Genomic DNA, 12,576 nt, shown 5'->3' with positions numbered 1-12,576 from the left:
TTGAAAGGTTGACATGGGGAGTGAGAGTTTGAAAGGTTGGAATGGAGAGTGAGGGTTTGTAAGGTTGGCACGGGAAGTGAGGGTTTGCTTTGAAAGGCTGGCACGGGGAGTGGGGGTTTGTAAGGTTGGCACGGGGAGTGAGGGTTTGAAAGGCTGGCACGGGGAGTGAGGGTTTCGTTGGCACGGGGAGTGGGGGTTTGAAAGGTTGGCACGGGGAGTGAGAGTTTGAAAGGCTGGCACGGGGATTGAGGGATTGGTTGGCACAGGGAGTGAGAGTTTGAAAGGCTGGCATGGGGAGTGAGGTTTTGAAAGGTTGGCACGGGGAGTGAGGTTTTGAAAGGTTGGCACGGGGAGTGAGAGTTTGAAAGGTTGGCACGGGAGTGAGAGATTGAAAGGTTGCACGGGGAGTGAGGGTTTGGTTGGCACAGGGAGTAAGAGTTTGAAAGGTTGGCGCAGGGAGTGAGGGTTTGAAAGGTTGGCACGGGAGTGAGAGTTTGAAAGGTTGGCACGGGAGTGAGAGTTTGAAAGGTTGGCACAGGGAGTGGGGGTTCAGATGGTTGGCACAGGGAGTGGGGGTTCAGATGGTTGGCACGGGGAGTGGGGGTTTGAAAGGCTGGCACAGGGAGTGAGTGTTTGAAAGGCTGGCACGGGGAGTGAGAGTTTGAAATGTTGGCACGGGGAGTGAGAGTTTGAATGGCTGGCATGGGGAGTGAGGGTTTGAAAGGTTGGCACAGGAAGTGAGAGTTTGAACTGCTGGCACGGGGAGTGAGAGTTTGAAAGGTTGGCATGGTGGGTGAGGGTTTGAAATGTTGGCACAGGGAGTGAGAGTTTGAACTGCTGGCACGGGGAGTGAGGGTTTGAAAGGTTGGCATGGGGAGTGAGAGTTTGAAAGGTTGGCATGGGGAATGAGTTTGAAAGGTTGGCACGGGGAGTGAGGGTTTGAAAGTTTGGCACAGGGAGTGAGAGTTTGAAAGGTTGGCACGGGGCATAAGGGTTCAGACGGTTGGCACAGGGAGTGAGAGTTTGAAAAGCTGGCACGGGGAGTAAGGGTTCAGACGGTTGGCACAGGGAGTGAGAGTTTGAAAGGTTGGCACAGGGAGTGAGGGTTTGAAAAGTTGGCACAGGGAGTGAGGGTTTGAATGGTTGGCATGGGGAGTGAGGGTTTGAAAGGTTGGCATGGGGAGTGAGGGTTTGAAAGGTTGGCACGGGGAGTGAGGGTTTGAAAGGTTGGCACGGGGAGTGAGGGTTGAAAGGTTGGCACGGGGAGTGAGCGTTTGAAAGGTTGGCACGGGGAGTGAAGGTTTGGTTGGCACAGGGAGTAAGAGTGAAATGTTGGCACGGGGAGTGAGCGTTTGAAAGGTTGGCGCAGGGAGTGAGGGTTTGAAAGGTTGGCACGGGAATGAGTTTGAAAGGTTGGCACAGGGAGTGGGGGTTCAGATGGTTGGCACGGGGAGTGGGGGTTTGAAAGGCTGGCATGGGTTGTGGGGGTTTGGTTTGAAAGGCTGGCACAGGGAGTGAGGGTTTGGTTTGAAAGGCTGGCACGGGGAGTGAGGGTTTGGTTTGAAATGTTGGCACAGGGAGTGGGGGTTCAGATGGTTGGCATGGGGAGTGAGAGTTTCAATGGTTGGCACAGGGAGTGAGGGTTTGAAAGGTTGGCACGGGGAGTGAGGGTTTGAAAGGTTGACATGGGGAGTGAGGGTTTGAAATGTTGACATGGGGAGTGAGGGTTTGAAAGGTTGGCACAGGGAGTGAGAGTTTGAACTGCTGGCACAGGGAGTGAGGGTTTGAAAGATTGGCACAGGGAGTGAGAGTTTGAACAGCTGGCACGGGGAGTGAGGGTTTGAAAGGTTGGCACGGGGAGTGAGGGTTTGAAAGGTTGGCACGGGGAGTGAGGGTTTGAAAGGTTGGCACGGGGAGTGAGGGTTTGAAAGGTTGGCACGGGGAGTGAGGGTTTGAAAGCTTGGCACGGGGAGTGAGGGTTGGAAAGGTTGGCACGGGGAGTGAGCGTTTGAAAGGTTGGCATGGGGAGTGAGGGTTTGAAAGGTTGGCACGGGAGTGAGAGTTTGAAAGGTTGCACAGGGAGTGAGGGTTTGGTTGGCACAGGGAGTGAGAGTTTGAAAGGTTGGCACCGGGAGTGAGTGTTTGAAAGGTTGGCACAGGGAGTGGGGGTTCAGATGGTTGGCACAGGGAGTGGGGGTTCAGATGGTTGGCATGGGGAGTGGGGGTTTGAAAGGCTGGCACGGGGAGTGAGGGTTTGGTTTGAAAGGTTGGCACAGGGAGTGGGTGTTCAGATCGTTGGCACGGGGAGTGAGGGTTTGAAAGGTTGGCACAGGTAGTGAGGGTTTAAAAGGTTGGCACAGGGAGTGAGGTTTGAAAGGTTGGCACGGAGAGTCAGGGTTTGAAAAGTTGGCACGGGGAGTGAGAGTTGGAAAGGTTGGCACGGGGAGTGAGGGTTTGAAAGGTTGGCACAGGGAGTGAGGGTTTGAAAAGTTGGCACGGGGAGTGAGGGTTTGAATGGTTGGCACAGGGAGTGAGGGTTTGAAAGGCTGGCACAGGGAGTGAGAGTTTGAAAGGTTGGCACGGGGAGTGAGGGTTTGAATGGTTGGCACAGGAAGTGAGGGTTTGAATGATTGGCACAGGGAGTAGGGATTTAAAGGCTGGCACGGGGAGTGAGTTTGAAAGGTTGGCACGGGGAGTGAGGGTTTGAAAGGTTGGCACAGGGAGTGAGAGTTTGAAAGGTTGGCACGGGGAGTGGGGGTTTGAAAGGTTGGCACGGGGTGTGGAGGTTTGAAAGGTTGGCACAGGGAGTGAGAGTTTGAAAGGTTGGCACGGGGTGTGGGGGTTTGAAAGGTTGGCACGGGGTGTACGTGTTTGAAAGGTTGGCACAGGGAGTGAGAGTTTGAAAGGTTGGCACGGGGTGTGGAGGTTTGAAAGGTTGGCACAGGGAGTGAGAGTTTGGTTTGAAAGGTTGGCACGGGGAGTGAGAGTTTGGTTTGAAAGGTTGGCACGGGGAGTGAGAGTTTGGTTTGAAAGGTTGGCATAGGGAGTGAGAGTTTGGTTTGAAAGGTTGGCACGGGGAGTGAGAGTTTGGTTTGAAAGGTTGGCACGGGGTGTGGGGGTTTGAAAGGTTGGCACGGGGTGTGGGCGTTTGAAAGGTTGGCACGGGGAGTAAGGGTTTGAAAAGCTGGCACGGGGAGTAAGGGTTCAGACGGTTGGCACGGGGAGTGAGGGTTTGAAAGGCTGGCAAAGGGAGTGAGGGTTTGAAAGGCTGGCACGGGGAGTGAGAGTTTGAAAGGCTGGCAAAGGGAGTGAGGGTTTGAAAGGTTGGCACGGGGAGTGAGAGTTTGAAAGGTTGGCACGGGGAGTGAGAGTTTGAAAGGTTGGCATGGGGAGTGAGGGTTTGAAAGGTTGGCACGGGGAGTGAGGGTTTGAAAGGTTGGCATGGGGAGTGAGGGTTTGAAAGGTTGGCATGGGGAGTGAGGGTTTGAAAGGCTGGCAAAGGGAGTGAGGGTTTGAAAGGTTGGCAAAGGGAGTGAGGGTTTGAAAGGCTGGCACGGGGAGTGAGGGTTTGAAAGGTTGGCATGGGGAGTGAGGGTTTGAAAGGTTGGTACAGGGAGTGAGGGTTTGAAAGGTTGGCACAGGGAGTGAGAGTTTGAAAGGCTGGCACAGGGAGTGAGGGTTTGAAAGGTTGGCACAGGGAGTGAGAGTTTGAAAGGTTGGCACGGGGAGTGAGGGTTTGAAAAGTTGGCACAGGGAGTGGGGGTTTGAAAGGTTGGCACGGGGCGTAAGGGTTCAGACGGTTGGCACAGGGAGTGAGAGTTTGAAAAGCTGGCACGGGGAGTAAGGGTTCAGACGGTTGGCACAGGGAGTGAGAGTTTGAAAAGCTGGCACGGGGAGTAAGGGTTCAGACGGTTGGCACAGGGAGTGAGAGTTTGAAAAGCTGGCACAGGGAGTGAGGGTTTGAAAGGCTGGCAAAGGGAGTGAGGGTTTGAAAGGTTGGCAAAGGGAGTGAGGGTTTGAAAGGCTGGCACGGGGAGTGAGGGTTTGAAAGGTTGGCATGAGGAGTGAGGGTTTGAAAGGTTGGTACAGGGAGTGAGGGTTTGAAAGGTTGGCACGGGGAGTGAGGGTTTGAAAAGTTGGCACAGGGAGTGGGGGTTTGAAAGGTTGGCACGGGGCGTAAGGGTTCAGACGGTTGGCACAGGGAGTGAGAGTTTGAAAAGCTGGCACGGGGAGTAAGGGTTCAGACGGTTGGCACAGGGAGTGAGAGTTTGAAAGGTTGGCACAGGGAGTGAGGGTTTGAAAAGTTGGCACAGGGAGTGAGGGTTTGAAAGGTTGGCATGGGGAGTGAGGGTTTGAAAGGTTGGCACGGGGAGTGAGGGTTTGAAAGGTTGGCACAGGGAGTGAGAGTTTGAAAGGTTGGCACGGGGAGTGAGGGTTTGAAAAGTTGGCACAGGGAGTGGGGGTTTGAAAGGTTGGCACGGGGCGTAAGGGTTCAGACGGTTGGCACAGGGAGTGAGAGTTTGAAAAGCTGGCACGGGGAGTAAGGGTTCAGACGGTTGGCACGGGGAGTGAGCGTTTGAAAGGTTGGCACGGGGAGTGAGGGTTTGAAAAGTTGGCACGGGGAGTGGGGGTTTGAAAGGTTGGCATGGGGCGTAAGGGTTCAGACGGTTGGCACAGGGAGTGAGAGTTTGAAAAGCTGGCACGCGGAGTGAGGGTTTGAAAAGCTGGCACGGGGAGTAAGGGTTTGAAAAGCTGGCACGGGGAGTAAGGGTTCAGACGGTTGGCACGGGGAGTGAGGGTTTGAAAGGTTGGCACGGGGAGTGAGGGTTTGAAAGGATGGCTCTGTGTCTCACTGTGTTTGCGGTTGTTCTTCCCTGTCAGGGTTCCACAGGAGAGACTGGCCCCCTCGGGGAACGTGGTCACCCAGGACCCCCTGGTCCCCCTGGAGAACAAGGTCTGCCTGGCTCTGCTGGGAAAGAAGGTGCAAAGGTGAGTGTTTGAGGTTTGATCCAGCATTCTTTGTGACAGTTTAAAAACAGCAGACCTGCTGGAGAAACGTGAGTCACTGGATTTCCCGAAGATAATAAATTGAATACTTAGCAAATACCCAAACCTGCGCTAAACCCTGTTCTCCTGGCGAAGCCTTGATTTCAGATTCTCTTTTTCTTCTCATATTTCCAAAGCCTCTCCTTTGAAACCTCCTCCAGACCCTACAACCCTCCCTATCTCTGTAACCTCCTCCAGACCCTACAACCCTCCTTATCTCTGTAACCTCCTCCAGACCCTACAACCCTACCTATCTCTGTAACCTCCTCCAGCCCCTACAACCCTCCCTATCTCTGTAACCTCCTCCAGCCCCTACAACCTTCCCTCTCTCTGTAACCTCCTCCAGCCCCTGCAACCCTCCCTATCTCTGTAACCTCCTCCAGCCCCTACAACCTTCCCTATCTCTGTAACCTCCTTCAGCCCCTAAACCCTCCCTATCTCTGTAGCCTCCTCCAGCCCCTACCACCCTCCCTACTTCTGTAACCTCCTCCAGCCCCTACAACCCTCCCTATCTCTGTAACCTCCACCAGCTACTACAACCCTCCCTATCTCTGTAACCACCTCCAGCCCCTACAACCCTCCCTATCTCTGTAACCTCCTTCAGCCCCCAAACCCTCCCTATCTCAGTAACCTCCTTCAGCCCCTACAACCTCCCTATCTCTGTAACCTCCTCCAGCCCCTACAACCCTCCCTATCCAACTTCTTAAATCTTCAGAGAGTGGTCTTGCCCTGCTACACCAGTAAGGCTACAAGGGCAAGGAATGATTGTTAAGTAGTGGGTAAGGTTGGGTAAGTATTTACTACTTTTATCGCTTATAGTTTAAGGTCTTTTTGTGGTTTATAGTTTGCATATTCTTTGGTAATGAGGATCCGGAATGAAGGTCCCTGGAGTAATTGATTTGAAAGATTTAATTTAAAGGGATAAGTCATGGCAGGAGAGCTCAAAGCCATGTGGGAAGCCAGGAACATTTCCAGTGCCCAGGACCAGCACGTGTACAGGAAGTGTGTCCAGCTGCAGCTCCTGGAAGCTCGGGTTTCAGAGCTGGAACGGCAGATGGGGACACTGGAGCATCCGCAATTCTGAGAGCATTGTGGATAGCATGTTTAGAGAGGTGGTCACACCGCAGCTGAAGGGACTTGAGGAAGGAAGGGAATGGGTGACCACCAGGCAGTCCAAGAGAAACAGGCAGGCAGTTCAGGAGTCCCCAGGGGTCCCGCTCGCAAACCGCTATTCCATTTTGGAGGCTGATGAGGGCACTGGTTCCTCCCGGGAGTGCAGACAGAGCCAAGCTTCTGGCACCACAAGCAGCCTGTCTGTACAGGAGGGGAGGAAAGGAAAGCAATAATAATATGGGACTCTATAGTCAGGGGAACAGATAGGTGCTACTGTGGCTGTCAACGTGACTCCAGGATGGTGTGTTGCCTCCCTGGTGCCAGGGTCCGGGATGTCACTGAACGGCTGCAGGGCATCCTGAAGGGGGAGGGTGATAAGGCAGAAGTCATGGTGCATGTTGGTACCAATGACATAGGTAGAAAGAGGGATGAGGTCTTGCATCAAGAATTCAGGGAGTTAGGCAGTAGACTAAAAAGCAAGACCTCTCGGGTTGTAATCTCTGGATTACTCCCAGTGCCACGTGCTAGCGAGCTCAGAAATAGGAGAATAGCGCAGATGAATACGTGGCTTAAAAGTTGGTGCAGGAGGAAGGGTTTTAGATTCCTGGATCACTGGGACCGTTTCTGGGGAAGGTGGGACCTGTACAAGTGGGACGGTCTACATCTGAACCAGAGCGGGACTAACATCCTTGCGGACGGGTTTGCTAGTGCTGTTAGGAGGAGTTTAAACTAATTCGGCAGGGGGAGGGGACACAGAATGTTAGCAGAACAGGGACATGTCATTATACAGTAAAACAATCAAGTCAGAGGGAGTACAGCTGCAATACGTTTCAAGGGAGTAAGGCAAGGCTGGATGGCCTCTAATGCCAGGAGTATTACAGGTAAAACAGATGAGTTAAGGGTAAGGATTGAGACGTGGAATTGTGATATAGTAGCCATCACTGAGACGTGGTTGAGGGAAGGGCAGGATTGACAGCTCAACATTCCGGATATAGAATCTTCAGGTGAGACAGGAGAGGGGGTAAAAGAGGAGGATGCATTGCATTATTAGTTGAGGAGTCAGTTACTGCTGTAAGGAGAGATGATATCTTGGAGGGGACATCGAATGAAGCTTTGCGGGTAGAGCTTAGGAACAAAAAAGGGGCAACCACATTGTGAGGTGTTTATTATAGACCCTCAGATAGTCAGCAGGAAATTGAGGAGCAAATATGTGCACAATTTGTGGAGGTGTGTAAAAACAATAACAGTAGGGTAGTTATATTAGGCGATTTCAACTTTCCCAACATTAATTGGGGTAGATATAGTGTTAAGAGCTTGGGTGGAGTGGATTTCTTGAAATGTGTACAGGAGAACTTTGTAGGTCAATATGTAGAGTGTCCAACAAGGGACGGCGCAGTGCTGGACCTAATTCTGGGGAATGAAGCCAGACAGGTGGCTGAGGTGATCTCTGTGCTCCTCCAATTCTGGCTTCTTGAGCATCCATGAATTTAATCCCCCCACCATTGGCGGCCGTGCCTCCAGCTGCCTGGGACCCTAAGCTCTGGAATTCCCTCCCTAGACCTCTCCGCGTCCCTCTCCCCCCCTTAAAGATGATTCTTAAACCCTACATCTTTAGCCACCTGTCCTTATCCAGCTCAATGTCAATTTTTCTTTAGTAATGCGCCAGCCAAGATTCTTAGCAGTTTTTTATCAGAGTAAATGAACGATATAAATGCAGGTTTTCTCTGTGGGTGACAGGACTTTAAAAATCAGCTGAGAATGACAAAGAAATTGAATAAGAGGAAGAAAATAGAACCAGAGAGTGAGCTAAGAAGAAATATAAAAATTGATTTGTGAGTCTCTCTACAATTATGTAAAAAGGAAGCGGTTAGTAAAGTAAAGTGGGGCCCTTGGTGACACAGACAGGAGAAATTAGAATGGAAAATGAGGAAATGGCACTGATATTAAATCAATATCTTGTAGCTGTCTTCATAGTAGGAAGACAAATGAAGCTAACCAGAGAGAGAGAATTTGGTTCAAGGATAAATATTGGCCCAGGACGCCGGGGCGGGTGCAGCGCTCCCTCAATACTGACCCTCCGACAGTGCAGCGCTTCCTCAGTACTGACCCTCCGACAGTGCGGCACTCCCTCAGTACTGACCCTCCAACAGTGCGGCACTCCCTCAGTACTGACCCTCCGACAGTGCAGCGCTCACTCAGTACTGACCCTCCAAAAGTGTGGCACAACCTCAGTACTGACCCTCCAATGGTGCAGCACTCCCTCAGTACTGACCCATGACGGTGCAGCACTCCCTCAGTACTGACCCTCTGACAGTGCAGCACTCCCTCAGTACTGACCCTCTGACAGTGCAGCACTCCCTCAGTACTGACCCTCTGACAGTGCAGCACTCCCTCAGTACTGACCCTCTGACAGTGCAGCACTCCCTCAATACTTACCTTCCAACAGTGCAGCTCTCCCTCAGTACTGACCCTCCAATGGTGCTGCACTCCCTCAGTACTGACCCATGACAGTGCAGCACTCCCTCAGTACTGCAATAGAGTGTCAGATTGTGTTCCCTGGAGTGGGGCATAAACTCATAACTTTCAGAGGCAAAGGGTAATGTGCTAGATGCTGAGCCATGGCTTAGATTCAGGAGATAAAGAAGGAAAGAAGGCCATTTTTTTCACGTCTAATTGTTTGGTTTGGATCTTGTGGTTCGAATCCTCAGTTTCTGGTGGACTTTGGTCCTTGTTGAATGGTTTGTTGCCAGATTTACCCATTCTTTCTTTTCTGTGCTCCTCAGGGTGATCCTGGTCCTGCAGGCCCTCCTGGGAAGGATGGCCCACCAGGCCTCAGAGGATTCACTGGTGAGCGTGGACTCGCTGGACCTCTCGTGAGTATAGCAGCAAAAACTTCACTCCTTGCACCTCAAAGTCTGATCTCACCCACATTTGACTCAACACAGAGTTCTGCGAGACAGTGTGGAGAGGGAGATTCAATAGTCAACCTTTAAAAAGAATAAATGGTTGGGCAACTTAGGTAACGAAGAGTCAACAAGTAACCAGCACCACATGTATCAAATACAGAGTAAAACTTTCTACACTGTCCCCATCAAACACTCCCAGGACAGGTACAGCACAGGGTTAGATACAGAGTAAAGCTCCCTCTACACTGTCCCCATCAAACACTCCCAGAACAGGTACAGCACGGGGTTAGATGCAGAGTAAAGCTCCCTCTACACTGTCCCCATCAAACACTCCCAGGACAGGTACAGCACGGGGTTATATACAGAGTTAAGCTTCCTCTACACCGTCCCCATCAAACTCTCCCAGGACAGGTACAGCACGGGGATAGATACAGAGTAAAGCTCCCTCTACACTGTCCCCATCAAACACTCCCAGGGCAGGTACAGCATGGGGTTAGATACAGAGTAAAGCTCCCTCTACACTGTCCCCATCAAACACTCCCAGGACAGGTACAGCACGGGGTTAGATGCGGAATAAAGCTCCCTCTACACTGTCCCCATCAAACACCCCCAGGGCACGGACAGTACGGGGTCAGACACGGAGTAAAGCTCCCTCTACAATGTCCCCTTCAAACACTCGCAGGACAGGGACAGTACAGGGTTAGATACAGAGTAAAGCTCCCTCTACACTGTCCCCATCAAACACTCCCAGGACAGGTACAGCACGGGGTTAGATACAGAGTAAAGCTCCCTCTACACTGTCCCCATCAAACACTCCCAGGACAGGTACAGCACGGGGTTAGATACAGAGTAAAGCTCCCTCTACACTGTCCCCATCAAACACTCACAGGACAGGTACAGCACGGGGTTAGATACAGAGTAAATCTCCCTCTACACTGTCCCCATCAAACACACTTAGGACAGGTATTGCACAGGGTTAGATACAGAGTAAAGCTCCCTCTACACTGTCCTCATCAAACACTCCCAGGAAGGTACAGCACGGGGTTAGCTACAGAGTAAAGATCCCTCTACACTGTCGCATCAAACACTCCCAGGACAGGTACAGCACGGGGTTAGATACAGAATAAAGCTCCCTCTACACCGTCCCCATCAAACACTCCCAGGACAGGTACAGCACGGGGTTAGATACAGAGTAAAGCTCCCTCTACACCGTCCCCATCAAACACTCCCAGGACAGGTATAGCATTGGTGAAATACGAATAATTTCTTTTTAACAGTGGGATGGGGATACATGGAATGTTCAATCAGGAATAGTGCAACAAGAAAAATCCATAATGGCCCCTTTTAAACGGAAAAGATAAATATTTGAAAAATATATTTTCATTGTATTTTCGGAAAGATTGGGGAGGCTGGAAATGGGCTTCAGAGGGGTGCTGTTCCAGAGTGACGGTGTCAGGGCAATGGATTAAACAGGAAAGGTGGAATGATGGGTCTACGTGGAGAACCCTTCCTGTCATTCTGAACCGGACCGTAACCCCCCCAAAGAGATTACTGGGAACTGTATCTGGGGGTGAATTTCCTCAGGGCTTCTGTCACTTTCCTGGAATTGTGTTGGGAAGCCCATTTCCCTGTGTAAAGAGCTGGAGGAATTTCCTCTCTTATAACTCATTAATGTAGTTCAGTGTAATTAGGAGTATGTGAAACCTTGCAAAGGTGCTCCGAGCCCCGGGGCGTGGTTACTGTGGATTCGTGGCAACAAAATGGTGTGAAGGCCACGTTCGACACCAATGTGACATCGTTAACAAGTCCAAAACGAGGGAGTGTAGATTTAAGCCACCCCACCAACCCATCGCCACAACCATCACAGCCTACTTGGCTTACCCTGTGTATACACGGCAGCAATCGATCAATTTTTTTGATCTTCAGTGATGTGAAGTTAGTGTGGGAAAGTGGAGTTGAGATTGAAGATCAGCTGTGATCTTATTGAATGGTTGAACAGACTGGAGGGACTGAATGGCCTCCCTCCTGCTCCGAATTCTTGTGGTCTTACATTTGGTGGATCGGCACTGATTCTTATTTCTTCTCTGTGGACAGGGTCAGATCGGTTTGAAAGGCAGTGAAGGTCCTCCTGGGCCCCCAGGGCCATTGGTAAGTGAGAAATGCCTGGAGTGAAGAGCCCATGCTGAAGAATTTGTGTTTCCAATCTTGATTGACCTGACCTCCCACCTCCAAACCTCCCCAACGCCCCCATGAGGTCAAACAGGATTTTATTTCCACAAACTCCAATATTTTCATAACCAATAAACCAAAGTGTTGTTAAACATGAGAAATACACACGTGTCTGGGAGTTTTATCTTTAATTCCTGGAGATTGCAGGTTGATCCTGGAGGATAGGCGACTCACCAAGGTACAGGGCTAATTCTGGAACCAATATAAAATGAAGTGCTTTTGCCGCGCAGTGCTGGATGTAGGTTCTTGATTCCTCACTCATTCCCTCACACCCATAAATGTATCAGAAAATAGCCCATGTGCAACCCATGATTCTGAATGTTTTTGGACAGCCAACCACAGATGATGTGTGTGAATAACCAATGTCCAGTCCAAATGGACAAACACCAGCCCAAGAAGGTGCAGTTGGAACATTTACCCATATATCAGTGAGAAAGGTTTTTATAAGGAAGTTTAGAGATTAATGTGAAGAGACGCGTCCGCTGTCTTTCAGAAACATGGTGGAATGCCAGCACTTCCATAGGTCCCTGTGGAGTGACAGAATGTGGATCCAAACATGATGAATTGAGAGGAGGCACTAGCAGAGCCCAGGTGAAGCGCTCAAACCTCCCCCTCAGAAAACGGCCCTCGGCGGGGGGCAGTTCATTTGGGGAGGGGGGAGAGTGATGGCCTGTCGCACAACTCCAACTGGCTCAGGACCTGGCTTCACCTGGGGCAGGACAGGAAACCTCTAAATATAAAAAAAGTGGGGAAGGTCAGAAAACGTGAGAATCACACTGTGAAATCAAAGCATAAAATTCAGGTTTCTGCTGGTAAGGACCAGTCAACAGATGAATGTGTGACCCAGGGTCTGTGTGCCTATCCATACGACCCCTCCTTGCAGGCCCAATCCCTGTGCCCCTCCTATCATAGTTAAGTATCTATAAAGTCCAGGATTATGGGTGACATTTTCATTTCAGCCTTTAACCATAATTTGTTTTTTTTTCTTCAAAGGGCTCTCCAGGTGACCGTGGACAGGCTGGGCCAGCAGGACCAATTGGTCTCCCAGGACGACCTGGGCCTCAAGGTCCTCCAGGCCCTTCTGGTGAAAAGGGAGCCCCTGTAAGTACAGCTTCTCCTGACTGAACCAATCAATAGTCACTCTGTATATCGTCTATGTGTACCTTGCTACGTGTGCAATGTCAATCCACTATGTACCTTCATTTGTATACACTGTTAATGTACTTTTCTCTGTGTACACTGTGCTTTTACAATGTTCCATACACGCTCCTCTCTCCTGTTG

General features: G+C 50.9%; 1 protein-coding gene across 2 annotated transcripts in view; it reads left to right on the top strand.

Annotated features, from left to right (window-relative positions):
• Positions 1 to 12,576, top strand: part of col5a1 (procollagen, type V, alpha 1) — a 357,252-nt gene that overhangs the window by 287,999 nt on the left and 56,677 nt on the right. For both annotated transcript variants that reach the window (XM_078550223.1, XM_078550222.1), the window contains exons 39-42: positions 4,882 to 4,989; positions 8,943 to 9,032; positions 11,160 to 11,213; positions 12,288 to 12,395. In XM_078550223.1, the coding sequence (XP_078406349.1) occupies positions 4,882 to 4,989; positions 8,943 to 9,032; positions 11,160 to 11,213; positions 12,288 to 12,395 (360 nt within the window). The remainder of the gene's footprint in view (positions 1 to 4,881; positions 4,990 to 8,942; positions 9,033 to 11,159; positions 11,214 to 12,287; positions 12,396 to 12,576) is intronic.

The sequence above is a fragment of the Cetorhinus maximus genome, chromosome 10, assembly GCF_964194155.1.
Source record: "Cetorhinus maximus chromosome 10, sCetMax3.hap1.1, whole genome shotgun sequence".
Lineage (NCBI taxonomy): Eukaryota > Metazoa > Chordata > Chondrichthyes > Lamniformes > Cetorhinidae > Cetorhinus > Cetorhinus maximus.
Note: the sequence above shows the minus strand (reverse complement) of the source record. Positions and strands in the feature narration are given on the sequence as shown.